The sequence below is a fragment of the Phascolarctos cinereus genome, unplaced genomic scaffold (genome assembly GCF_003287225.1).
Source record: "Phascolarctos cinereus isolate Bilbo 61053 unplaced genomic scaffold, phaCin_HiC Scaffold_4;HRSCAF=312, whole genome shotgun sequence".
NCBI classification, from domain to species: Eukaryota; Metazoa; Chordata; class Mammalia; order Diprotodontia; family Phascolarctidae; genus Phascolarctos; species Phascolarctos cinereus.
Window position 1 is genome coordinate 3,667,919 of NW_027555847.1, and position 26,996 is coordinate 3,694,914.

The following is a 26,996-nucleotide window of genomic DNA, read 5'->3' on the forward strand; positions in this document are numbered from 1 at the left end:
GGGCTGGACTGTCGTTCCAGAGATCAGGGGCGTGCTGCTGAGGGGGAGATGAGTGGATGAGGGATCCTCTGGCCTTCAGGCTAGGAGTCTGAGAGAGGAGGGTTTTGATACCCCCTCACATACTTCTGGGGAGAGCATCTTGGTGCTTTCTTCTTTTCAGAGTGCCCCTGGGTTCTCTGAAAGTGGGCTCAGAAACATCCCCTGAAGACGTTCCCCGCTTCCCCGGGTTCCCTAGCTGTCCATCTAAAATCCACTCCATCCCTACTTGGCATGTTATTACTTGGCATGTCCGCTGCCCCAGACTCTGCCCTCTCGGGCCAAGCAGAACAAGGGGAATCCCATTTCCACACAAGGGCCCTACAAAAGCTTGAAGAGAGCACTCACGACCCTGCCAATTCTACTCCTCTCTCAGTGACCAATTCTCTGATCTTGAGACCCGGCCCCATCCTGGCCACTCTTCAGCTTTCTCAACATCTTTCCTAAAATGGGATGCCCAGAACTGTGCACAAGACAGCCCTCCCAGTGCTGGACAGTGAGCTGCCCTTTATGTGGCCACCATACTGCCCTCTGAGGCCCTACTGAGCCTATGGGCAATGGAAACCCCCCAGCTTTTTAAAGCAAACTATTGTTCAGCCATTCCTCCCCCATATCTTTGCACTCTGAAGTTGTTTTGTTGAACCAAAGTGAGAGGCTTTTTATCTATCCTTCCTAAGTTTCCTGTTCTTGGGCTTGGCCCCAAACTCAGGGCCCACAGAGGCCACTCTGGCTCCCACTCTCTCACCCACCACACCCAAACAATGACGATAAAAATTAAACAGCACAGAGCCAAGCTAAGATACTGGCCTGTGGCCCACGGTCATGGTGAGCCATTACCGCCTATTCTGCGGAGCCAGTCACTCAGCCTCGTCTGCACTGACCCACTCACACCCCAGTCTGTTTTCCACAAGAAGAGCATGAGAAATGCCAGCCGATATTTTGCTACGATACAGGCAATCTGTACCTACAAGACTCCCATTGATCTACCATGGTAGGAACCCTGTCTAAATGGGAAATGAAGCCAGTCAGGAAAGACGCATCCTGGATAACACCATGCTCACTCGTCTCCATCACCACATCCTTTTCTGGATGTGGACTCACTCCACCTGGAACCCAACACTCCTGAATTAAAGCCAAGAGCATGGAGTCTGCTGACTCCACTCTCTGCTTTTCTGACAATCAGGACACCTGCCTTCCTCCAGGACTGGCTGATCTTCTCAATGAGAGGCCTGGCACCTTTACCTGCCAGACCTGGGGATACGATTTGCCCAGGTGAGTGACGTGAACTGTCACCCACCATCCAGGACAAACGGCACTTACAACTCACCCAGCATCTCTGCCTCTTGGACATTTTGAGGTCTGTCCTTTCCAGGCCAATGGTGTCTTTAGCACAGAAAACAGAGGCAAAGCGTCACCTGCACAGCTAGGAATTCTCACCATTCTCAGTATGCTCACCATGACTACCTACCTTCCATTCTCCTATCACATGGATAGTTTTAAAAATCCTGAGCTTTAGGACTTGTGTCCTGCCCAAGTCACACCAAGCTCTTCACTCTGCCCCTGCTTCCACTGTCTCAACCATGAGATGCCTCTCCCAGGACGCGGCGGAAGTAGAGTTAGAGGCCCACTGGCTCCTTGTGAAGGGTGAGAAGGGGGGAACAGAGGTATGCACGGGATGGTGATACCAGAACAATTAACTCCCCCAAAAGTATTCACCAATCTCATTTTTTCCATCCCTCCCTCATCCCACCACAATCAACTAGGAAAAAAAAAAGCTATAACCTTGAACCCTTGACCTTGACTTGAATGGTGGGGACTTGGCCTGGTTGTGGGATTCCTACATGACTGTCATTCTGTATGGTTAAGTTAAACTGCCAAGATGTACGACGCTTATCCATGGTTGTCTGCAGGCTGAGTCTCTCTGCAAGAGATTGTCCCCTCCCTAGCCACATTCTTCCTCCGGCCTATGCCCCTGCCTCTTCTGCTATCTGCCAGGACCTTCCTTCCCATGCCTGCCGTGCATTCTCCCTGTCTGTAACCTTAGAGGTGGGATACTAATCAGACAGAGTCAAGAGAGACACTCAAACCCGTACCAAATACCTGCCATCTTCAGCACGCCTAAGCTGCCCTGACACAAAGACTGATGACAGGAGGAGAGGTGTGAGTGTAGCGAAACATGTGCCAAGTGCTGGGAGCCTCTATCACAGACTCCCTGCTCCCGCCTTGGCCTGAAGAACACTGTCCCCAAGGCTCAGAGGACGTGCCCAGAGGCCAGACCCCTCCCCTTCACTGCTTTGCCGTGCCCTGCCCCTGAGCTGGGTCTGGGGTGCTGCCCGGGTTCTCAAGGTATCAGGTGAGGACCAAGTTTGGGAAATGGGATCTCAGCTCCCTTGAGTTGTCTGCAGCTAATCCACAAAGTCTTCCCCCAACTACACCCCAGAGAAAACTCACTCCTTGGGCACTGACCGGCTCAACTAATTCTTCCACAAAGCTCCTGTAAGTCCCAGAAACAAAACTCAACAATTAGTGTCGGTTCTTCCTCAGGCAAGTCCAGCCAGGCCTGAAGCTACACCTACAGAGAGTGAACAGAGCTGGAGGGGGTCAAAGGACCTGAGTCTAATCCCACCTCGGTTACTTAGGCATGACCTTGGAAGCGTCACAACCTCGCTCACAAAATGAGGGCGATGGCCCCTGAGGTTCCTGACAGCTTTAAATCCATGATCACACATGGTGAGAGTCAGAGCAAGATCGGAACCCAAGTCTTCCTGGTACTGAGCCTGGCCCTCTAGCCAGTAGCCACTCGTCTCTCAAATCCAGCTGCGGAAGAGGCTGAGGCATCATTTCCCAAACCGCAGGAACTATGGATGTTAAAGGCCTCGCAGTGTTGTCACCCCAGTGACTTTCATGAAAAACAGGATCCCCTCGCTGGCCACTTGATTCAGCACTGGAACCTGCACCTGACCTCTCAACCAGCTGCCAGGTGGTCCCGCAGGCTGACATCTGCCCTAATGAGCAGATCATTTCTGCATAAGGCCTTCCTCAGACCCCCTCAGCCTTTGATCCTGGTCACACCTTTCAGAGACTCAAAAAAATACCTGAGGTCACCCAGCTCACTTATCTGCACACACGTCTCCTTCCTCTCCTTCAAAGTGAAGCATGCCCAGGAAATGCCCTATCCATTTCCATATCCATCATGCCTCGAGTCTCCTTAACATGCTACAGTTTGTCAGGTTCTCTCTTTAAAATGGGCGTTTAGGGTGGAAAACTATTTCTGAGGTAGTCTGGTGTTACCACTACAGCCTCTCTGAATTTGCGCGCAATTCGTCTATGAATGTAGCCTGAGCACGGACACTCTATGATGTAAGGAGCAGCAGGGCCTGGTAAGATGTGGCTCCTGCCTTTAAAGTCTATTAGCCGTATGACTCTGGGCAAGTCACTTCTCAGCACCCCCAGACAACTAACTCTCTCTGATGACAAGTCAGAGTGAATTGATGGGATGTGCTGAGCTGCATAGAGGGAGAGAGTTTCCACACTAGGCATTCCCTACACAGGTCCAGACAAAAACAAAGTCATTAGTTTCTGAAAAGTCCCTGGAAATCAGAGACAACATGGGTCTGAATGATCACAGACTCCTCCTGAAGATAAGGAAATAGAGCCCTAGAGAAGCAGACCTTCCTTATAGCCAAGGGGAAAGAGGGTCTAGAACCCAGATGCCATCATCTTGCAAGGTTCCTCTGCCTCACTCACAAGTAGGGTGGCTTCCTCTATCTCCTATCCTAGCCCATCGATGCAAAGTGGCCTAAGCAGCTACCCAGGTACACAGGGGTCACAATCATCATCATCATCATCATCATCATCATCATCACCATCATCACCATCATCATCTAAATAAGACCAACCTCTTGCGTGATGGGCCCAGACAAAATTCCTCTAGCCAAGAGGCCAGGCTTGAATCTGACATCTCCCATTTTCTTCACTTCTGAAGAAGGCTCCACCATTTTGGGGTTCTCCATGCTGCTGGCCATGATCTTCTCCCTTCCAGCTGGTGGCGAATAGTTACCGTCTCCTGCGATGGACTTGAGAGTCTTGCTTTTATGCAGAGGTCTCTTGGGGGACGCAGTGTTACCAAGTGTGTCCCCGTCACATTCACCATGCCTACTGGAAAGAAGAGGTTTGGTTTAAGAGCACATGTCACGCCTCACAATCCCTAAGCACTCACATTATTACCTGAACATTTCCCACCACCAGGCAAATACGCCATCTAGTAAGTGACAAGAAATGCTTTCAAGGACGTCTGGTTGTCATTGAGCCAGGGGTGGAGTCTTAAACCAAGGCAGCTCTTTCTTAGTGTTTTTAGGGCACGTTTCACTGGTAACTGGCAAGAATTTAGGAAAAGCTGAAGCGCTACACCCTGGTCCAGTTTACTCCTACTACTTTCATAGAATCTTATTTCCATTCAGATTAGTCAAAGCCAGAGTATAAATAATGGGCTGAACTGTCATCTTAAACTGAAAGAAAAATCCCTCACTAGGCTCAGCATGACATCCAAAAGGCAGAGGGCAGAGAATGGAGCTTTCTTTGGTCTATTTGACTCCAGCTGTTTGCACTGCAGAGGGGTCACAGCCATTGGGGTGCGCTGGCCCCACCAGATCCAAATGTGCTACCCTAAATGCTCGCTGGGAAATGCTGAACAGAAGAAATAAAATTACAACACAACACAGACAACGTTCATTTGTGGCTTTCTAAGGCAATGCTGCCCCCGAGGCTCTTCTCTATTCTTTATCCCGAACTGAAAATTCCTGAAAGGCCGCCAAGGTAACCCCAGATGTAATGGATTTATTTTCTATTCAAAAAAATTTTTTTCCTATGGCATTTTCCACACAACTGTGGTTTTCAATGTGCTATATAAGGAAAAATAAATAATATGGTTTGTTGACTTCAGAAAGTGCTAACTCCCATGCCAGGAATGCTGAGAACCTGCCCTTTTTGTTCTGAACATCAGTGTTGGTGAAGCCGGCCCACAGGACCTAGACACCAGCCTTCCCATTCAAAGATACCCCACCCCAGCCACGGTTCTGCTGCTGTCCTCACCGCCTCAACAATTTAATTCCACGTTCATTAAGCATCTACTACGTGCCAGGCATGGGGGAGAGAAAGAGGAGAGAGGAGCCAGACCCTCCTGTTCCACAGTCTCAGCCTTCCAGTGAACAAATCCTGGGGAAGAATACGCTCACAATCACATTCGTATTTTAATCTCAAACACCATTTTGATGGGGCCAGCCCAAATCAACAAACAAGACGATCCTTCCCAAGGAAAAAGGAAGTTGGGAGCCTCAGAGGAAGTGTCCATTTTAGGCATGGCCAGTGCAGCTGCCTTGAGGATCACCATTCTCATGTCTTAAACGAGCAATTCAGTCTTCCCAAAGCAGGGTCCCAAGATAGGATCAGGTCACTCCAACGGAGAGCCACCACCACCCAGGGAAGAGCTCTCTGCCCTCCAACTATCCCTCCACCACGCTGGATAGCACATAAACCAAACGATAACACCTACTACCAGCAAATTATCACACAAATGGACTTTAATACAGTGTGAGCTTTTGCTTAACTCCTAAAGCCTTTGAGGCTGTGCATTTCAATACTAGGAATTCTGCCTCCACCAGTGTAGACTGCAATTGTCCAAGGCAGATAGATAATTTTTAAGGATGAGGTTTAACCATTTTGCCCAAATTACAGGTAGCTGGGCAGAGTGTATTGGATTTGCAGGCCAGAAGACCTAGGGGGTTCAAATTGGGCTCTGGTATAAGGCCTTGATAAAAGTCCCCTTAGCTCTATGGGTCTCAGTTTCCCTAACTGTCAAAGGAGGGGCTTTTGGTTAGATTATCCCCAAGATCCCTCTTATCCCTAAATCCTCTAATACCATGACCCTCTAACACTTGGCTCAACACAACAGGGGGATGCTTAAAGTTTCCTCTAGGCCTCCAGGCCTGTGCTCATCCTCAAAATAATAAACCTGTGGGCTTCCTCTACTTTCTGACCACTGTGGAAAGCAGACCTTGGCCAAGGGTGCTTGTCCTCACCAGACCCCTCAGGTTTCCAAACACCTCTAAAATAAGGAAGATCGACCAGACGTGTGTCTGTGGTCCCTTCTAGCTTTCAGCCAATCTCACAGCACTTCTCTGGTCTGCCTGGACTAGTAAGCCGCAGTAGTCAATAAGAGCTGAAGCGGTAAAGCGATTCAATCAGTCAACATTTATTAAGCACCTACTACATACGGGCACAAGCTCCTTTTGCTTTCTCATTCACAACATCTCCCTGAATGAGCTTTCCTTTTCCTTGGGCGGAGTGGGGCCCTGTCAGCTGCTGACTGGCCTCTCACCCTTAAGCACTTACTGTATACACCTTTGTGGAGTGCTGCTGCTGTTTCTAACCTTGAGCAGATCCAGCCGTTTGATGACTAATCACTCTAAAAGGATTACTCTCCATCCATGTCCCTCAAGCCTGTTACCAGGCGGCCCCAGCACTCTACTGTCTGTGCTCCTCCAGTGTGCGTTCACTTACTAAACAATTCTGTGGGCACTTTTCTGTAAAGATGGCAACGTGATCTGCCCTGAAGCAGAGGTGGGTGCCCATCTTTTCTATCGAGATGTAGAAGATTTCTCCGTCCTAAGAGGTCAGCACAGGAGGGAAGGGCATTGGGCTGTCCCTCACCCATCAGCTTACTGGGTTGGAGTTGTAATAAAGAGACCTGGTACCGCTAGGCTCTAAAGCAGTATTTGTTGGACAGACAGCATACATTCTGCCCCAAACACGGCTCTCCGTGGAAGATGGAACAAGGATTAACTCAACAGCAAGAAGGGCCAAAAGGTCTTCCTACGAGGATCAAGGTAGCTGCCAACACAACAATAAAGCTTTCCCTGACACTGCCCCCACCGTTCACTTTCTCATCTCAAAACGCCTTGATTTTACTGATCTGAGCCTGCACAACACTGAGTCACCCAGCATTTATGAAGAATTGTTAACAGCTGGGCCCCGGGCTAAGGAACACGGATCCAAAGAGAGGGAAAGGGCCAGTTCTGAGGGGTTCACTTTCTGATGGGGAAAGCATGGGAATGGCCAAGGACATACCAGACGTACTCATAGCAGATGGAATCGGAGAAGGAAAAGACCTCCCTCAGAAGAGTCGGAGCTGATCGGAGAGCCGGGGCTGAGGCCCCACTGTTGGCCAGAGCAGCTGGATCAGAGCCAATCGCAGAAAGACTTGAAAGGAGAAATGGGCCTGGCTGCGAAGAAACGCCAAACGACTAAATGATCGGATCTTGGGGGGATAGGACATGGGCAGATGGACTCTTCAGGAGAACACCTTGGCAGCTGAAGGGAGGACAGCTCAGCAGGAAGAATCAGAAGGGGACAAGACACAAACAGGACCGTGGGCTGCGCAGAAAAGGATGACAAGTTCTGGTAACCACTTGGATATGCGCAGTATGTGAAGGAAGGTGTCAAGGAAGTCAAGATTCTGGGCCTAGGTGACTAAGGAAAAGGAAAGTGGGAAGAAGGCAGGGTCTGGAGGAAAGAGATGAGTTCCAACAGCCATGGAGCACCACAGGGCTCAGAGCAGTGGTCCTGGGGTCAGGAAGACCCGAGTTCAAATTCGGCTTCAGATGCTTACTAGCTGTGTGACGCTGAGTGTCACGTAATTAAGTTACTCTCTCTGATACCACCCTTCCCCACTCACCCACGGCAGATCAGCTGGGTGGAGCAATGGTTAGAGAGCTAGCTGTGAAGGCTGGAAGATCTGAGTTCAAATCTCTGGCCAAACCACTAGCTGTGCAACCTTGGGCAAGTCACTTCACCCTGTTTGTCTCAGTTTCCTCATCTGTAAAATGAGCTGGAGAAGGAAATGGCAAACCACTCCAACCTCAATCCTAACCCTCAAAAAGGTATTACAGAGTCAGACAGGACTGAAAAACAAGCGAACCATCACCTCCCAGAACCAGTGAGATCCCATCTGTACAGAGCTTAGTCGGCACAGGGCCTGGCACACAGTGGGTACTCACTAAATGCTTGTCTCCTTCCCTCTGGACATGTCACCAGCTAATGATAGAGGCCTTGAGCTCGTGAGGGGAAGGCTGGGCAGGTAGACCAGAGACCCATGAGAGGGGGTCTAATGGGAAAGAGAAGAGGGCCTCCCCAGAGGTCTGTGGTGGGTGTGATGGGAAGCGTGCCCGAGGCCAGAGCAATGGGTGTGTGTGTGTGTCCAGCCCACCTGGCCCGGGACGTCCGAGGGCTGGGGCAGAGGGAACCCTTTCCCTCTCGGGGCAGTCCTCCCACGCTGCGGGGGGGGGTGCCCAGGGCTGCCACAGGGTGACTGCCTGACGTCATCGGCTTGCTGGAGACCCCCTGCTAGGCAGGGAGAGAGCACAGGTGCAGCCCAGGTGTGTGTGACCCGCCCCCGCCCACTCAGGCAGAGGGGTCGCCTCCATCCCTGCCCCCCACCCCAGCGGTTTCCTCTCAGGGTCGGACGCCAGGTGGGCCGCGCTACCTGGGCAGGAGCTGAAGGCGGGCCGCGGTTCGGGGGCTCAGGGGAGGGTGAGGCCAGTCGAGGCCCGGCGAGGGCAGGGGCGGCAGTGGGGCTGGGGGCGAGACCCAGGCCCGGGCTACCCTAGGCTCGAGGCCCCGCGGCCCGATGGGGGGCAGGCTGACGTCGGCCGAGGACATGCCCTGGCGCCCCTCCTTCAGGCACCCCGCCCCGGCCCAGCCTCGCAGCTACCGGTGGCTCGAGGAGGCGGCCGGCCGCGCCCCAGCGCGAGGTCCGGCATCCTTCTGCACATGCGCCGAGGGGCGGGGCCCCAGCCGCGCACCGCCTCAAAGCCGCCGCACATGCGCCGAGGGGCCCGGCGGGGAGCTTCGCCCGCCCCCACGGCCCATGCGCCGAGCTGCGGCCCCGCCCCACCCGGGGTAGGAGCCTGGCGCCGGGAGGCTCGCGAGGAGGGGTTGGGGGAGCGTGGGGCGGGGGCAGTGGCTTCCTGCCGCTCACTGCCTTCCCCCGCCCAGCCGAGCCCGCGGCCAAGCCCGGAGCCTCCCACCGCCCACGTGCCCGGCGGTGCCCACGGCTGACCACGGGCTTGCCTCGCCGCGGCCCCAGTTTGCGGCCCTCCCAGCCACGCATCTTCTCGTCCCCCGGCCCTTGGCGGCCCCTTCCCTCTGTGCCAGCCGCCCGCGGCGTGCCCAGGTCCTGCCCCAGGCTTTAGAACGCCTCGGAGCCCGCGGGCCTGGGCGGGAGAAGGGCGCGGGTCATCGGTTCCCCCCCCCCCCCCCCGCCAGCCGCGCTCTGGGTCCCACGAGGAGAGCGAGATCCCAGAGCCCTAGCCACGGACCGAGGGGCCCCCCAAAGACCGGCCCCCACGGCCCAGCCACGTAAGGGAAGGCAAGCCGGGCTCCAGCTTGTATAAGGACTGGCTCTGTCTAGAGAGCCCAGTGGGTTCTTAGAGGCAGTGAGACTTAAATTAGAGGAAGGCACTAGCTCCCAGCAGGACAGAAACGCACCCAAAATGCCAGCCAAATATTCCTTTTTAACCCTTCCTGGATTTCAGAATGTGGGCCTCCTTTTATAAATGGCACAACTGAAAAGAGAATATGTATAAAGCACTTAGCGGAGTGCCTGGCGCACAGTAGGCACCATGCCATCTCACTTTCTTCTCTTGCCCTTGACAGGAATAAAACTTTTGTGTGGTAGATATTTTCACCCCCAAATACCTTTAATTTAAGCCCAAGCAGGGGCCAGAAGAGTGTTTACTAGACTGCAGGAAATACAGCTATTATAACAAATGCAAGATGGCACCTGTTCTTTCCACGGTCAGATGAAATCTCACATGCATTATTATTATTCACTGCAGAATTCTCAGAGCATTTCAAAGGTAGTTTGTCATTCATCTTGGAAGCTGAAACAATAGAAAGTGGTGCTTCTTGTATTAAATTGTCACTGTTCTTTCCAAAATGATCCAAAAAGTAACTGGTAATGATTTCGAGGCTTGTTTTCAGAGGACTTTTCTTTGCCTGTTATTGGGAGAAAAAATTTTAGCTGTATGAATTGCTTCAAGTTTTAGAAAGTCAAGTTTTCCTAAGACCTTTTTGCTGAACATCTTTATCTTTTAATTTTTCCAGTTTACATCTTCGCTTTTTTTCCCCAGTTGGAGTGAGAACCCCTTTATCTATCGGAGGCCGTGTGGGGCAGTGGAAGGGGACTGGACGTGAAGTCCAAGGACAGGTTTCAACCCTAGCTCTGCCGGCTACTACCTGTGTGGTCTTGGAGCCTCAGTGACTCATACTAAAAATGAAGGAGCAGTTTAGATGGCTGCCAAGGGCCCTTCTGTGATTGTCTCATCCTACTGTCAAAGAGAAAAAATACTAATCCTGTACTCTGCATTTTAGGCCCAAGTCTGACCATTTTATTTTATTTAACATTGTTTTAAATCCAAGCTCTTTCTAACTTAATGAGAAAAATGTCCAAATTGACACAAGGCCTCCCGGACGCGTCCCTCTACCTAAGGACAATCTGTCTGAGGTAACATTGATAGGAATCTTGAACGTGATCAGAATATGTTTAAATACAATTTGGGGTCAACATTCCCCAATAATTGTTACTGCTTAGTTGCTTCAGACCACTCCCCTCAAGGGTTCTCCTGGAGTTATAGAGGTCCAGGACCTCCCTCCTGCCCCCAATATCTTCATCCTTTCTCAGTAGAGACGAGTGAGTCATAGGGTCAAGGTAAGAGGTAGTAAGAGTCTGGGCCTTAGGATTTTGGAGCAAGGTCAGATATAGGTGATGTGGGGCTAGAACAGCAGGAGTCAAAGAGACTGAGTTTCTGCTTGGTGATGATTGGGAGCGTAGTAGTACCAGGGAAGTGTGGACAAGGTGAAGATGATGGGAAGTTAAGTTTGGGCAGGTTGAGCTAGAGATCCTGGTGAGAGACCCACATGGAGCAGTCCAGCAGGCAACTGAGGAGAGCTCAGAGGAAGAAGAAGCAGAATCCCTCCCTCCCCTGGCCACTGTCAGTTCTTGTAGCCTAGTTCATTAAACACAACTCATCTGAATCAGATCACCGAATGCCCAGGACCAGAATCCAGAACACTGGAGTTGTCTCAGTTTTCAAAGCAGCAAACCAGACTGACCCAGTTCATCTTTCTGATTCTCTCCAATGGTAGGGAATATGACAGGGGATGTTCTAGGAGTTCTGGATGACCCAAAAACTGTACCTTGACCAGGTCTGAAGAGAACCAGGATGACTGGGGATGACACAGGAGACCCCCCCCAACCCAAGTTCTTCCAGGCTCTCCCAAGGCAGGACTGACCTAGCAAAATTCACAGAGGCTCATCCCCAGACAGTGGGCCACCAGAGGCCATGAGCCCTTTCAGACACAGCTCCTTAGAGCATAAAGTGTTTACATCTACCCTGGTGGAAGATGCACTTCCACATGAATGAGTGAAATCCTAGGGCTCTGGAATAGCCAACATTAAGCAGACAGTTGCCCAAACTGGGCAACTCTCTCACCAGGAGAGGCAGCAGGGGGTAGTGGTAGCTGGCCACCAAGACCTGGGTTCTACTGTGGCCTCTGACATCTTGTGTGATCCTGGGCACACGCTTTAGGCACCTCCCTAAGCTGCAGAGAAGATGCTGAGCTGCCTTTGGAAAGAAGGTGGCTCCTAATTCAGGAGTTGAAATCACAACTCAGGCCTGAATGACTTTACTTCCTTTGTCCATTTTCACTTTGCTTTAGAGACATGGCCAGAGGTGAGCTACAGAGAGGTTACGGTCTGTATCTCAATTTTGCACAGTCTCTTATGAAGCAGAAGACAGCTGTTTTCTGCTTAATGGATTAAAATTCCTTCTAACTTGAAAATATTGCCATAAAATGCAGGAAAGACAAGGACTTTCCAGGAATCATTCTGCCTTCCTTCTCAGTGAACATGAACAAGGATGTGTAACTGATAGGTTATTTGTATATTTGTCTTAAATAATTCATTTCTCGTGATGGGAAATGCTATCCACACCCAAAGAAAGAGCTATGGAATTTAAATGCAGATCAAAGCAGACTATTTGCTACTTTTTTCTCTCCTGTTGAGTTTTGTTCCTCTCTCTGATGGTTCCTCCCATTGGTTCTAATTCTTACTTACAACATCACTAATGTGAAAATATATTTATTAGGAATGTACATGTATAACCTATATCAGATTGTGCACTATCTTGGGGAGGGAGGGGGAAAAAAGTTTTAAACTCAAAAACATATGGAAGTGATTGGTGATAAATCAAAATAAATTTTTAAAAAATTAAATAATGCATTTCATTCAAGTATCCTCTCTTTAGGGCAGTCTATAGGATATACAAATACATAGCCTGTCAATTACATAATTATACCCCTTGTTCACCATTCACTCTGAGAAAGAAGGCAGCATGATTCCTGGAAAGACCTCATCTTTCCTGTATTTTAATGGTAATATTTTTAGTAGTTGGGAGATTCTTCATTCCACTAAACAGAAAACATCTATAATTAAATCTGCTCCATAACTGTAATGTGCAAAATGAGGATTCCCTAAAGCCCTTAAACAACCTCTTTTGAATTCACCTCTGCCTGTGTTTCTAAAGCAAAGGGCGGTGGCCAATGGAATCTATAGCCCAGATCTTACCACTTGGCACACCTTGTCTCTGGGCGACTCCCAAATCTATCTGTCCAACCCCACTCTCTCCTGACTTCCCACATCAATAATCATCTATTGGACATTTCCAACAGGATCTTCCATAGGCATCTCAAACTCAACATGTCCAAAATGAAACTCACCATCTTTGTCCCTAAACCCTTCCTTCTTCCTCCCTTCCCTCTTTCCATTAAAAGCCCCCACCATTCATTGGGAGGCACTCGAGTACCCAACGAGGGTGTCAGATATGATTCTTGGTTCTTCCTCTCCTCTCATAGCCAATCTGTTACCTCATCTTATTGACTCCATGCCTCTACAGCACCTCTCCCACCCATTCATCCATCCCCTTCCCTCCACTCAAACCCTCATCACTTCTCACCTGAAGCAAAGGCTTCATAATTGGTTTCTCTCCATCTTCCACACCATGGCCAAATGGATATTCCTGATCATGACACTCTCCTGCTCATAAGGCTCTGACTTCCTCTTGGCTCTAGGAGATGATACAAACTCCTCTTGGGCATTTAAAGCCCTTTGTAATCTAATTGCTGAGCTCCAAGAGAAATCCAGCCTCAGAAAGATCCTAGCTATGTGACTCTGGGCAAGAAATTTATCTTTTCTCTCAGCCTCAGTTTCCTCATCTGTCAAATGAAAGTACTGGCAGGGTCCCTTCTGTTTCTACAAGGATGATCCCATGAACCCACTCTCCTTCACATGCTCTACCTCCAGCTTACCTGGATGTTCTCAGTATGACATTCCCTTTCCTATCTCTGCACAGGTCTCTCCCATGCCTGAAATGCATTTCCTCAACTTTCCCTCTTGGAATTCCCTACATCTCCTAAGCCCCCTCCTACAGGAGGCCTTCTGCCCAAGAAATTACTGGGTATGTATAGATCTCAAATTTCCTAACAGCTTACATGTTGATTCCTTCAATGGAACATAAGCCACAGGTTTTGACCCACGGGCAGGGAATGTTTCCCTTTTGTCTTCATGTCCCCAACATCTAGCACCACCAAGGTGCTTAGTAAATGTTTGCTGATGACCTGTTGATCAATTTTAGGATTCTGGCATTTGGGCAGGGCACCTTGTTAGAGGGGAATGCTGAAGGTGACAAGTAGGGGGTGGAAAGCTGGGCTGAGGCAGCTTTTCCTTAGGACAGACTAGGAGAAAATGGCACGTGTGGGAACAACTGACCATTAGTAATGAAAAAGCATCCTGTAGGGGAATGAGACAGCCTGATAGTGGTTGTCTGAGGCAGCCTCAAAGTAAGAGAAGTGGACTCCTGGGCGGATGACGGTGGCCGCAGTCGGTCGGCATCACTGCACCTGCTCCCTTCTCAATGTGAGCTAGAGCCAACTATTCTGAGGCCAGTGGCCTTGGGCACCTTCGCGGCAGCGCCCCGCCCCCACCCCAACCCCGCGCTTGGGCTCAGAGACGGCAGCCACCCCTCCTCCACCCTCTTCAGGTCTCTTACCTTGTTTTCCTTATACAGCATCTCTAGATGCAGAACCTTCCGCAGCTCATTCCTGTTGTTTATGCTGCGTTCCCCTCGAGGATGCTCTTGGTCCATGACAAGGCTCGTTTTTTTTAAGCCCTGGAAGAAGTTGGAAACATTTGGTTGCTCGCTCTCTTCAGACCAATCTACGGCGTCTAGGACCGCTGACTTACTAGAAGTAAGGCCTGGGAGGCCGGGAAGGGGAAGCTCCCAAGGAGCCCCGGGCTTCGCAGCAGCGGCAGAGACCTCGGTCTACAATCCACCATCGCCACTTACCAGTCGTGTGACCCTGCAGGGTTCATGGTCAGAGAAAGTCCGGCCCTCTGCCTGCCCTAGGGCTGCATTTCTCCCTAGGAGCCTCCACACAAACTCCTAATCCCCCTTTGTCCCAGGGGCTCTCCCTCCACCCCTTCGGTGCAGATGCCAGATGCCCCCAGACCCCAGTAAAATGGCCCTCCAGGAGGGTCAGGACTCTCTCTTTTGTTCTTTGTGTCCCCAGGATCTTGCCTGGAACCTCATGAGAACTCAGACGCTTACTGTTTTGAGTAACCTTATCCTCCCCCACCTCCACCTTCTGAGTTTGCCTTTCCCCACCCAAGTCCCTCATCAGTCCCTTCTGCTTAGAGGACAGCCCCTACAGGTTATCCAAGTTTTGCTTTAAAGTGACCTTTTGTAGGGTATGACTGTATACAGTGTGGAAGGGACACCAAAAACATTGGAGGTGGGTTCAAATCCTGGCTCTGGCATTACTACCCCTGTGACCTTGGGCAAGTGTTCTCCTCTCTCTGAGCCTTGAATGTGAGGGGGTTTGGAGCAGTAGCCCATAGAGGCCAAGATTCTTTGAATGGCTTGTATTCAACCAATGTTTAGTTAACGCCATAGTTCTCCGCACCTCAGTTTTCTCTTCTCTTCTAGGATACTTAGGATGCTCAGATAAATTGTGAAAATAAGTCAGTGAGACAACAGGTATCGTGGCCAACACTGTAGGGCTTTGAGGACAGAGGAGAGAGGAGAGAGCTCTGGGAAATGGCAAGTGCAGTGCCAGGCCCCTAGATGGCCTGACAGAAGCATGGGTGACGAGGCAGAGGGCGGTCGGTCGGAAGGAACGTAATCCTGTGGGCGTTGTACCAGCAGCGGAATGAGTGCAGATTAGAAATTAGGCTGTGGAGGACCGTAGAGCCCCATCCTGCAGGCTGACCAATGCCCCCAGTGCTACCAGCTCTCACCAAAACAACCAGGTTGGTACCATATAAAGCAAGTGGCAGAAAATGTCCCCAGCCCACGAGGGGTTTGCACTCAGAAGGCAGGGACTTTCCTAGACTGTGCTCGACCACGATTCTTAGTAGTTCAGACCGCTCAATGGTTCTTAGTCTGACATCACTTTCCAGGCTCAGCCTAAGAGCCCAGCCCATTCACCAATGTATACAGCACCATACCTTTAAAGGTTACCTTAAAACAAACCGTGGATGTGAAGGGGAGGTGTCAACCCTACACAGGTTGAGAAGGCAGATGTGTTCACTGAGGAAGTGAAAATGTTACCCTAAATCCATCACCAAATACTTGCAGCAGAAATCCTGGGGGTGAGCCTTTTTTGTTTATTTCTTTGGTTGGTTGTGCAAAGGGGTGAGGTGACTTAAAAGGGTCACACAGCTAGGAAGCGTTATGCGTCTGAGAGTGGATTTGAACTCAGGTCCTCCTGACTCGAGGGCCGGTGCTCCATGCACTGCACCACCTAGCTGCCCCTGAGCCTATTTTGCAAAGAAAGGGAAAGACTGCAAACAAAAAGTGATTGCTCTAAAAAGGTGTGTGATCAGATACTAGCATTCATCAAGCTGTATGCTTACTTTCTTATTGGGGTTTTTTTAGGCAATTGGGGTTAAGTGACTTGCCCAGGGTCACACAGCTACTTTCTTCTTGTTATAAAATCATTATGAGAGGGAATTGTGGGAAGATGGTGGAAGAAGGCAGTAAATTACCTGGCTCTCCCAAAGTCCCCTCAAAATAACTTAAAGCAATGCCCAAAGTTAACTTTAGAGCAGCAGAAATAATAAAAAGTCAGGTTAAATCAGTCATCCAGCCTAACACAGCTTGGGAGGATGTTAGGAAAGATCTGACTTGGGGGCTGGGGACCTGGCCAGCAGTGGAGGAGCAGAAGCGCGAGGCCTGGGGGCAGCCCTGGTAAACATAAAGGCCTGGCGGAGAATTTATTATTCTCCAGCTGATGTTTAAAAAAAAAGTAGGGGTAACGATCACAATCTCAGACAAAGTTAAAGCTAAAATAGATTTAATTAAAAGAGATAAGCAGGGAAACTACATAATGTAAAAAGGTAGCACAGATAATGCAACAATATTAATACTAAACATGTATGCACTACATGCTACAACATCCAGATTTATAAAGGAAAAATTAGATGAATTCCAGGTGGAAGCAGACAACTATAATAGTGGGGAACTACAAATAAAAAAGAAGTCAAGGAAAGGAATAAAATCTTATATAAGCTAGATATGATAGACATCTGTAGAGAAACAAATAGTAATAGAAAAGAATGTACTTTTTCTCAGTGGCATGTGGCACCTTTACAAAAACTGACCCTATATTAGGGCATCAAACCTTTATAGTCAAATGCAGAAAAGTAGAAATATTAAATGCCTCTTTTTCCAGATTATAATAAAAATTGCATTTAATAAAGAACCATGGAAACACAGATTAAAAATTAACTAGAGACTAAATAAGCTAATCCTAAAGAATGAGTGAGTCAAAGAGCAAATCATAGAAACATTAAATAATTTTATTAAAGAGAATGATAATAATGAGACAGCATACCAAACTTTATGGGATGCAGCAAAAGCATTAATCAAAGGAAAATTTATCTCTCTAAATGCTTACATCAATAAAATAGAGAAAGAGCAGATCAATGAATTGGGTATGCAATTTTTAAAAAACTAGCTAAAAAAAATCAAAAATCTCCAATTAAATACCAAACTACAATTTCTGAAAATTAAAGGTGACATTAATGGAATTAAATGTAAGAAGCTCATTGAATTAATAAATAAAACTAGGAGCTGGCTTTATGAAAATGAAACCAATAAAATAGATAAACCATTGGTTAGTACAGTTTGAAAAAAAAACAGAAGAAAATCAAATCACTAGTATCAAAAGCGAAAAGAGTGAATACGCCACTAATGAAGATGAAATTAAAGCAATTATTAGGAGTTTTGTTGCTCTTTAGTCATGTCTAACTCTTCATGACCCTGTGGACCATACTGTCCATGGGTTTTTCTTGGCAAAGATACTGTAATGGTTCACCATTTCCTTCTCCAGTAGATTAAGGCAAATAGAGTTTAAGTGACTTGCCTGGGGTCACACAGCTAGTAAATGTCTGAGGCCAGATATGAACTCAGGTCTTCCTGACTCCAGGCCCAGCACTCCATCCAGTAAGCCATGTAGCTGCCCCCAATAGGAGTTGTTTTGCCCAAATATTTACCAATAAATTTAACGATTTAAGTGAAATGGAAGAATACTTGCAAAAATATAAACTGCCCAGACTAACAGAATAGGAAACAGAATATCTAAATAAACCCATTTTAGAAAAAGAAATTGAACAGGCCATAAATGAGCTTCCTAAGAAAAAAGCATCAGGACCAAATGGATAGAGAAGCAGATTCTACCTATTTATACAAAAATATTTATAGCAATTCTTTTTGTGGTAGCTAAGAATTGGAAATCAAGGGGATGCCCATCAATTGGGGAATGACTGAGCAAGTTGTGGTATATGATTGTAGTGGAATACTATTATGTTATAAGAAACAATGAACAGAATGATTTCAGAAAAACCTGAAAAGACTTACATGAACTGATGCAACGTGAAGTGAACAGAACTAGGAGAACATCATACACAGTAACAGCAATATTGTAAGATGATAAACTGTGAATGACCTAGCTATTCTCAGCAATACAATGGTCCAAGACAATTCCAAAGACTTATGATAAAAAATGCTATCCACCTCCAGAGAAAGAATGGATAGCATCTGAATACAGACAGAAATATACCGTTTTTCTCCTTTCTTTCTTTCTTTCTTTCTTTCTTTCTTTCTTTCTTTCTTTCTTTCTTTCTTTCTTTCTTTCTTTCTTTCTTTCTTTCTCTCTTTTGTTTCCTTCTACAAAATGACTGATATGGAAATGTTTTATATGATTGCACATGCATAACCTTTATCAGATTGCTTGCTGTCTCAGGGAGGGGGTAGGAGGAATAGAATTTGGAACTCAAAACTTTAAAAAAAGAACAAATGTTAAAAATTCTTTTTACATGTAATTGGAGGAAAATAAAATATTATTTTAAAAAAATAAGTGAATTCCACCAAACATTTGAAGGTCAACTAATTCCAATATTAAATAAATTATTTGGGATAATAGGCAAAGATGCACTCTACCAAACTCCTTTCATGAAACAAATACAATGCTGATATCTAAACCAAGGAGAGCAAAATCAGACAAAGAAAATTATAGGCCAATTTCACTAATGAATACTGATGAAAAATCTTAAATAAAATCCTAGCTAGGAGAATATTGCAATATATTATGATCTCATTTTGCAGATGATACAGCAATATACTTGGAAAATCCTAGAGACTCAACTAAAGAAATTTGTTGAAATACTAATTTTAGCAAAGTAACATGATATAAAACAAACCTGCATAAATCATCACCACTTCTATATATCACCAGCAAAGCCCTGCAGGAAGAGATATTTTATTTAAAATGATCATGGGCAATATAAAATACCTGGGAGTATACCTGCCAAGACACACCTATCAACTATACAAAACACTTTTTATACAAATAATATCAAATTTAAATAATTGGAGAAATAGTCATTGTTAATGGGTAAGCCAAACCAATGCAGTAAAAATGCCAATTCTGGCTAAACTAACCCACTTATTCAGATTCAGTGCCATCCCAATTAAACCGCCAAAATGTATTGTATTGAGACAGAAAAAAATAATAATAAATTCATTTAGAATGTCAAAGGACTCAATGGAAAGGAAGGAAGTCTAGCTATGCCAGATCTTCAACTGTATTATAAGATGGTGATTATCAGAACTATCTGGTCCTGCCTAAGAAGTAGAAACAAGGATCATAAATGTCCGGGAAAACTAGAAAGCGGGTCTGGCAGAAACTAGGAATAGACTGATATTTTATACCGTTTACCAAGATAAGGTTAAAATAGATACATGATCTAGATATAAAGGGAGATCTCATAAGTAAATTGGAAGAGCATAGAGCACATTCCTTATCCAACTTATGGATAAGAGAAGAATTTGTGAAGAAACGAGACAGAGAGCATTGTGGAATAGAAAATGGATGATTTTGATTACATTAAATTAAAAATGGGTTGGACAAATAAAACCATTGCAGCCAAAATTGGAAGGAAAGCAGAAGATTGAGGGGAGAGGTTTATAAACAAAAGGCCTCATATTTCAAATATATAGAGAACCAAGTCAAATTTATAAGAATATAAGGCATTCCCCAATTGACAAATGTTCAAAGGATATGAACAGAGAAGAAACAAAGCTATCACTCTTTGCGGATGATATGATGATATACTCAGAGAATCCTAGAGAATCAAGTAAAAAACCACTTGAAATAATAAACAACTTTAGCAAAGTTGCAAAGATATAAAATAAACCCACACAAATCATTGGCATTTCTATATATTACCAACAAAGCCCAGCAGCAAGAGACAGAAAAAGAAATTCCATTTAAAGTTGCTGTAGACATTATAAAATATTTAGGAGTCTACCTGCCAAAACAAACCCAAGAACTATATGAATACAATTACAAAACACTTTTCACACAAATAAAGTCAGATCTAAATAATTGGAAAAACATCAGTTGCTTATGGGTAGGTCAAGCTAATATAATAAAAATGACAATTCCACCTAATTTAATTTACTTATTCAGTGCCATACCAATCAAACTACTAAAAATTATTTTATGGAGCTAGAAAAATAATAACAAAATTCATCTGGAAGAACAAAAGGACCAGAATATCAAGGGAACTAATGAAAAGAAATGCAAGGGAAGGTGGCCTAGCTGTAACAGATCTTAAATTGTATTATAAAGCATCAATCATCAAAGCTACTTGGTACTCGCTAAGAAATAGAGTGGTAGATCAGTGGAATAGGTTAGGCACACAAGACACAATAGTCAATGACTATAGTAATCTGCTGTTTGATAAACCCAAAGACTCCAGCTTCTGGGATAAGAACCTACTCTTTGAAAAAAACTGCTGGGAAAACTGGAAAAGAGCATGACAGAAACTAGGCCTAGACCAATATCTTACACCATATACTAAAATAAAATCAAAATGGGTACATGATTTAGATATAAAGGCTGATACTATAAGCAAACTGGGAGAGCAAGGAATAGTTTACCTGTCAGATTTATGGAGAACAGAAGAATTTATGACCAAATAAGAGATAGAGAACATTATGAAATGCAAAATGGATATTTTTATTACATTAAATGGAGAAGTTTTTATACAAACAAGGCCAATGCAACCAAGATTAGGAGGGTGGCAGAAAACTGGGAAAGAATTTTTACAACCAGTGTCTCTGATAAGGGCCTCATTTCTAAAATATATAGAGAACTGAGTCAAATTTATAAGAATATAAGTCATTCCCCAACTGATAAATGGTCAAAGGATATGAACAGACAGTTCTCAGATGAAGAAATTAAAGCCATCTATAGTCATATGAAAAAATGCTCTAAAGCATTATTGATTAGAGAAATGCAAATCAAAACAACTCTGAGGTACCACATCACACCTATCAGATTGGCCAACATGACAAAACAGGAAAATAATAAATGTTGGAGAAGTTGTGGGAAAATTGGAACACTAAGGCATTGTTGGTGGAGTTGTGAACTCATCCAACCATTCTGGAGAGCAATTTGGAACTATGCCCAAGGGACTACAAAACTGTGCATACCCTTTGACCCAGCAACACCACTTCTAGGTCTGTATCCCAAAGAGATTATAAAAACAGAAAAAGGACCCACATGTACAAAATTATTTACATAGCAGCTCTTTTTGTGGTGGCAAAGAATTGGAAATTGAGGGGATGCCCATCATCTGTGGAATGACTGAACAAGTTATGGTATATGAATGTAATGGGATACTATTGTGCTATAGGAAATGATGAGCAGGCAAACTTCAAAAAAAACCTGGAAAGACTTACATGAACTGATGCAGAGTGAAATGAGCAGAACCAGGAGAACACTGTACATAGTAACAGCCACACTATGCAATGAGTGACTTTGATAGACTTAGCTCTTCTCAGCAATGCAAGAATCTAAGACAACTCCAAAAGACTCATGATGGAAAATGCTATTCACACTCAGAAAAAGAACTATGGAGTCTGAATGCAGATCAAAGCACATTATTTGATCTCTTTTTTTCTTTTTCTTTTTTGTTTGTTTCTCCTTTCTCATGGTTTCTCCCATTGATTCTAATTCTTCTTTACAACAAGACATGTGAAAATAGGTTCAATATGAATGTATAATTAGAGCCATCTTGAGGTGGAAGGAGGGGAGAGATGGAGAGAAAATTTGGAACTCATAATCTTATGGAAGTGAATGTTGAAAACTAAAAATAAATTAATTAAAAAAAAGAAACTCCAAAAAAAAAAAAGAGATCTGTGTCCAGGCCAAATCCAGACCTCTGTCTACTGCACTGAGATACCTACAAGCCACAGGAATGAAATTAAAACTTTAAGAGTAGTGTCTTTTAAAAAAAAAAAAGGATATGAACATGAAGTTTTTGGAAGAAGAAATCAAAACTGTAATCAATGAAAAAAATGCTCTAAATAATTATTGATTAAAGAAATGCAAATTAAAACAACTCTGAAGTATCACTTCATACCTATCAGGTTGGCTAATATGACAGAAAAGGTAAATGACAAATGTTGGAGGGGATGTGGGAAAATTGGGAGACTAATACAATGTTGGTGGAGTTGTGAACTGTTCCTACCATTCTGTAGAGCAGACCTGCACAACTTGGCTAGTAGGTAGGGGCCAAAATTAAAATAGGCTAAACTCCTTCAGGCTGCAGATAGGTTTTTAGTGGCTTACTTTCCAAGTAAAGGTATAATTAATGATTAAACTATTTTGCAAATAAACCATATAAAAAGGGAAATTTCAATTAATATCAATTAATTACACTTATTACTTAAGATTTTATTTATCATGAAATCTCAGACTAGAGACAGACTGACAATGATTGGTTGCCTCATGTCACGTGACAAATAGGGGAGAGTGCACAGTGACAACCCACTTGATGGGGGACAAGAGTGACTAGTGGAAGGCGGGTTAAGCTGGGCACAGACAAAGCACTCATTACATCTTGACTTTCTTTACATCTTCTACATTTTTCGTGGGCCACCCAAAATCCTTTGGTGGACCACCAGCAGCCTACAGGCCATATATTGTACAGGCCTGCTGTAGAGCAATCTGGAATTATATCCCCCAAATTATAAACTGTGCATACCCTTGGACCCAGCAATACCACCATTAGGTCTGTTTCCCAAGGTGATCAGGGAAAAGGAAAAGAACTTGTATGTTCTAAACTATTCACAGCAGGTCTCTTCGTGGTGGCAAAGAACTGGATGTTGAGGGGATGCCTGTCAACTGGGGAATGACTGAACCAAGCAATATGTGATTGTGACGGAACACTACTGTGCTGTAAGAAACGATGAGCAGGTTGGTTTTAGAAAAACATGGAAAGACTTGCACGAAATAATGAAGAGTGAAATGAGCAGAACCAAGAGAACGTTGTACACTGTAACAGCAATATTGTTTGAAGAGTAACTGTGAATAATTGAGCTGTTCTCGGTAACATCAACGTTCAAATCAACCATGAAGGAATATGTTCTCCACCTCCAGAGAAAGAACTATATATGGAAATATGTACTATATGGTTCCATGTATATATCTGTGTCAAATGTTGGCCTTCTTTAATGTGGCATTAGGAGGGAGGGTGGAGACAATTTAGAACCAAAAATGTAACCAAAAACATTTTTTAAATCATTATGAGAACAGTCTCTATGTGGCATCCTTACTGGAAACATGAGAAGGAAAAAGACAGATCCTGGCCATTGATTCTCTACACTAGACCACATATGCACCAGCCCACAGTCAACTGACAGGTATAGGGAATATAAGTTACTGTCTTTGTGGATTGAAAAAAAGTTCTTTTGACTCAATGGAGCACAGACAAGACTTGGGGACCCTTCTTTTGGGTTAAGATCATAGAAGATTTCATGGCAGACCCAACAGAGATAGCTGTGCAAGGATGCTTTGCGTATTTGAGTATTAATAGAAAGAGAGGCATAACGGAGGAAGATAGATGCTCATCAAAAGGGTTTACCGGCACCATGGAAGATGTTCTGTGGAAAGTCCCAATAAAATAGAGGTCCTGTGACAAGTAGAGAGGGTTTGAGGCTGGGAGTAGACCCTGCACTTGCAGCCCCTGTGAGATAGGGAGACCTAGTCTAAAAAAGAAGAAGAAGAAGAAAGAAAAGAGAGCATTCCACTGCCCAGGCACTCACTCCCTGTGATGGCAGCCCACTCCCTTGGTGAACAGTGCCCACTCCCTTGGTGAATGGCTCTCATTGTTGGGAACATTTCCTTAGAATCTTGAGTTTGTAAGTGTAAGTTTGTAAGTTTGTAAGTGAGCTACAGAGCCCCAGTGCTTCCCAGCATCTTCTCCCTTGTGCTCCTGGTTCTTTCCTCTCAAAACCAGATAAGAACAGACCTCTGATGAGCTGAACACTCGCAGCCCTTCAAACAATCAAAGACTGCTGACGACCGTGTCTTCCTCAAGACTAGGTAGCCCGAGCTCGCAGCCCGCCCTGTAACGCAGTTCCAAGCCCCCCAGCAGCCCAGTCACCTCCCTGGACAGTCTTCACTTATCAGAGGATGCCGAGCCCATTGGATCCACCTCCCTCATTTTACAGATGAGGAAACTGAGGCTCCTTGCAGTGACTTGCCCAAGATCACACAGCTAGTACCTAGTGGAGCCAGGAATCAAACTTATATCCTAAGACTTCAGAGCCAGCACCGTTTCTACTCCATCACTGCTTCGAGGCCTCTCGATCGACTGCTTATGCAGCAGAAACAACGCCTGAGCCTAAGTCTTCTGCCAGCCAGCCTCCCTCCCCCAGTGGAAGCCCTTGAGAACAGAGCCTGAAAAGCCACAGCATGCCTGGCACACAGTAGGTGCCCAATAAATGCTTACTGAAGTGAGTGGCATTGAAAGTGAGGCTCCCCCCAAGGCAGGCACCAGCAGGCCACCACCTCAGTCCTCTGCCCTTCACTTCATGTTACTATGTTGCTGCTTTGGCCATCACCAGAGGGCTGGCAGCGCAGGGCTGGTGAAGGAACCGCCAAGGGAGGCGGGCACCACCTGGGGCTGTGGCAACAAGCAAGCTGATACCCAGGGACGTTCAGCCAAGGAGCTGGGAGGTCACTCTGCAGAGCTCCTTCTCACTTTGTCGGGCTTTGTGGGGGAAGGGGGGAAGGGGGAGGGGTTGAAAAGGTGAGGAGGAGGCTGGAGAGAGGGGTTTCTTCTTTAGAAAAGCCCAGTTAGCATACTCTACTAACCTTCGGCACGCTGAGACTTTGTTGGCTGGGGCTCTTTATCTCTTTGTTCAGAGCCAGCAGACAAACATCCTCAGTGCAAACCTGCATCCTGCCCCCTTGGAGATGGCAGAGGGGCAGCCTCCTATCTCCTGCCCCCTTCGAGATGGCAGAGGGGCAGTCTCCTATCTCCTGCCCCCTTCGAGATGGCAGAGGGGCAGCCTCCTATCTCCTGCTCCCTTGGAGATGGCAGAGGGGCAGCCTTCCTATCTCCTGCTCCCTTGGAGATGGCAGAGGGGCAGCCTCCTATCTCTTGCCCCCTTCGAGATGCGCAGAGAGGCAGCTCCTATCTTCTGCCCCCTTGGAGATGGCAGAGAGGCAGGCCCCCATTTGAGGGCAAGTCAAATTTCCTTTCTTGGGAGTGTGAATCTAAACAAGGGGCGGCCATGTGGCTGCTCCTGATTGCTGGAGGCCCAGGAGAGAGACCCAGCTCTGAGCCAGGAAGGCACCATCCAGGACTCAGTGTATGAAGGAAATTCCTGTCTAAAGAAGTGACTCACGGGAGATGTAGTCCAGCCTCTTCCCAAGCGACAGTGGTGGGGCGCTTTGTTGGGAAGTTACAGGCAGCCTTCCAAAGTGGCCAGATCCCTGCTTCCCTGGCCAGGACTGCCTGACTGACTGTTGCTCGCTGAGATCCTGGACCCCAAGTACCGTGCCCCCCAGCCCACACCCACCTGTAGCTCCCAGGGCTGGGCACCGCCAGGAGCTGGGCACCCCTCAGGGTGAGGGGGGGGGCTGGGGGACAGACCCCAGGCGCAGAAATTACCTTTCTGTTGAGAAATTCCCGGACCAGAGACGCCGCCACCTCCTCCACAAAGAGGTGCTCCATGCCTAGGCCTGCAGTCCCTTGCCGTGCTCTCTCCCTGATCTTGGCGCTATCATTCAGAACAGCTTCAGACAGCTCCTGCCCCCAAAGGCCATTAGAACCCAGGCTCTAGCAGGGATTCAAAACGCCTCAGCAGCAGCAACAGCAGCAGCAGCAGCCACCCAGCAAGCAGCAGCAGCCCTGGGGGAAGTAGCCTATTGTCAGTTGGCTTGGCCTGGGGGAGTTGCCGTGGAGACTGTGGCATCAGAGGCTGAGCCTGGAACTCCTCCTCCCCCTTCTTCCCCCTCCCCCTACCTGGCCCTGGCCCTCAGGGAAGGGAAGGATGGAGGGGAGGGGAGGGGAGAGGAGGAGGGGGAGGAGGCAGAGGAGGGCCAGCACCCTGGCCCTGCCAGACTAAACACAGTCTCCGGGCCTTTAGCTAGTCTGCCCAACCCCTGGAGTCTGTCTCTCTGAGCTGGGACACCTAGCGAAGATCGAGGCGCACTTGAGCTCGCTCCAGACCAGCCTGGTACTGCTTTTCATGTTGGCATTTTAAAGCTACAATGTTTCAGAGAGATCAGCCCTCCTTCCTTCTTCCTGGAAGTTACTTTGTCTGTACTTTGCATTTGTGTAAGAAAGTACTCGCTGTGAACACCTCCCTGCCATGCACTCCCCTACAAGCTCCCTTCAAATGGAGCCTATTTGTATCGAGTCTATCTCCCCAGCGCCAAGCCCAGCACCTGGAACACAAGCCCGGTCTTCATCAATGCTTTGATGGAATTGAATCTTGACATCACCATTCAATCATTTTTAGCTTCAATGCTTACCTAATTTAAGGAAGGCTTGTTTAGGAACCATGAGCCTTAAGATACAATATTTCTTTGTACTGAGAATCTAGAACTTTGATTAACCTAGACCAATCCAGAAAATGAGCAGTTAATCCACATTTTGCCTGAACTTCACTTCAAAGAGAAAGAAACAAGGGAGCAAGCTGGAAGGGTTAAATAAAGGGACAAGTCACTTATGCCCTTAGACCTCAGTTTCTTCCTCTGTAGAAGGAGGGATTTAGATGATCTCCTCTTTTGAGAGAAGAGGAGAGATTCCTGTGACCCTAAGAAGCACCTGGGCTTCAGGACTTTTTTCAAAACAGTAACTCTGGGCTTCCTGGGGCTGGCATTCCTGCAGCCCTGGCTCCTGGGCTTCTATCTGCTGCCACCCACATGATCTAGGGACCCCCTTGAAAGATCCCCAATTTGGGAAGAGAAACATTTTCAGC

At 46.5% G+C, this 26,996-nt stretch overlaps 1 protein-coding gene across 10 annotated transcripts in view; it reads right to left on the minus strand.

The window, feature by feature from the left end:
* Nucleotides 1-26,712, minus strand: part of MINDY4 (MINDY lysine 48 deubiquitinase 4) — a 148,847-nt gene extending 122,135 nt beyond the window's left edge. For 3 of the 10 annotated variants that reach the window (XM_020964489.2, XM_020964494.2, XM_020964486.2), the window contains exons 1-4: nucleotides 24,880-25,393; nucleotides 14,199-14,318; nucleotides 9,875-10,089; nucleotides 3,936-4,194 (exon numbers count right to left, since the gene is read on the minus strand). In XM_020964489.2, coding sequence (XP_020820148.1) covers nucleotides 3,936-4,194; nucleotides 9,875-10,089; nucleotides 14,199-14,318; nucleotides 24,880-24,966 — 681 coding nt within the window. In that variant the 5' untranslated portion in view covers nucleotides 24,967-25,393. Of the gene's footprint in view, nucleotides 1-3,935; nucleotides 4,195-8,575; nucleotides 8,867-9,874; nucleotides 10,090-14,198; nucleotides 14,319-24,879; nucleotides 25,396-25,681 lie in introns of those variants that run through there. The other 7 variants (XR_013485774.1, XM_020964492.2, XM_020964488.2 and 4 more) reach the window with 6 other exon arrangements.
* Nucleotides 26,713-26,996: the final 284 nt, after the last annotated feature.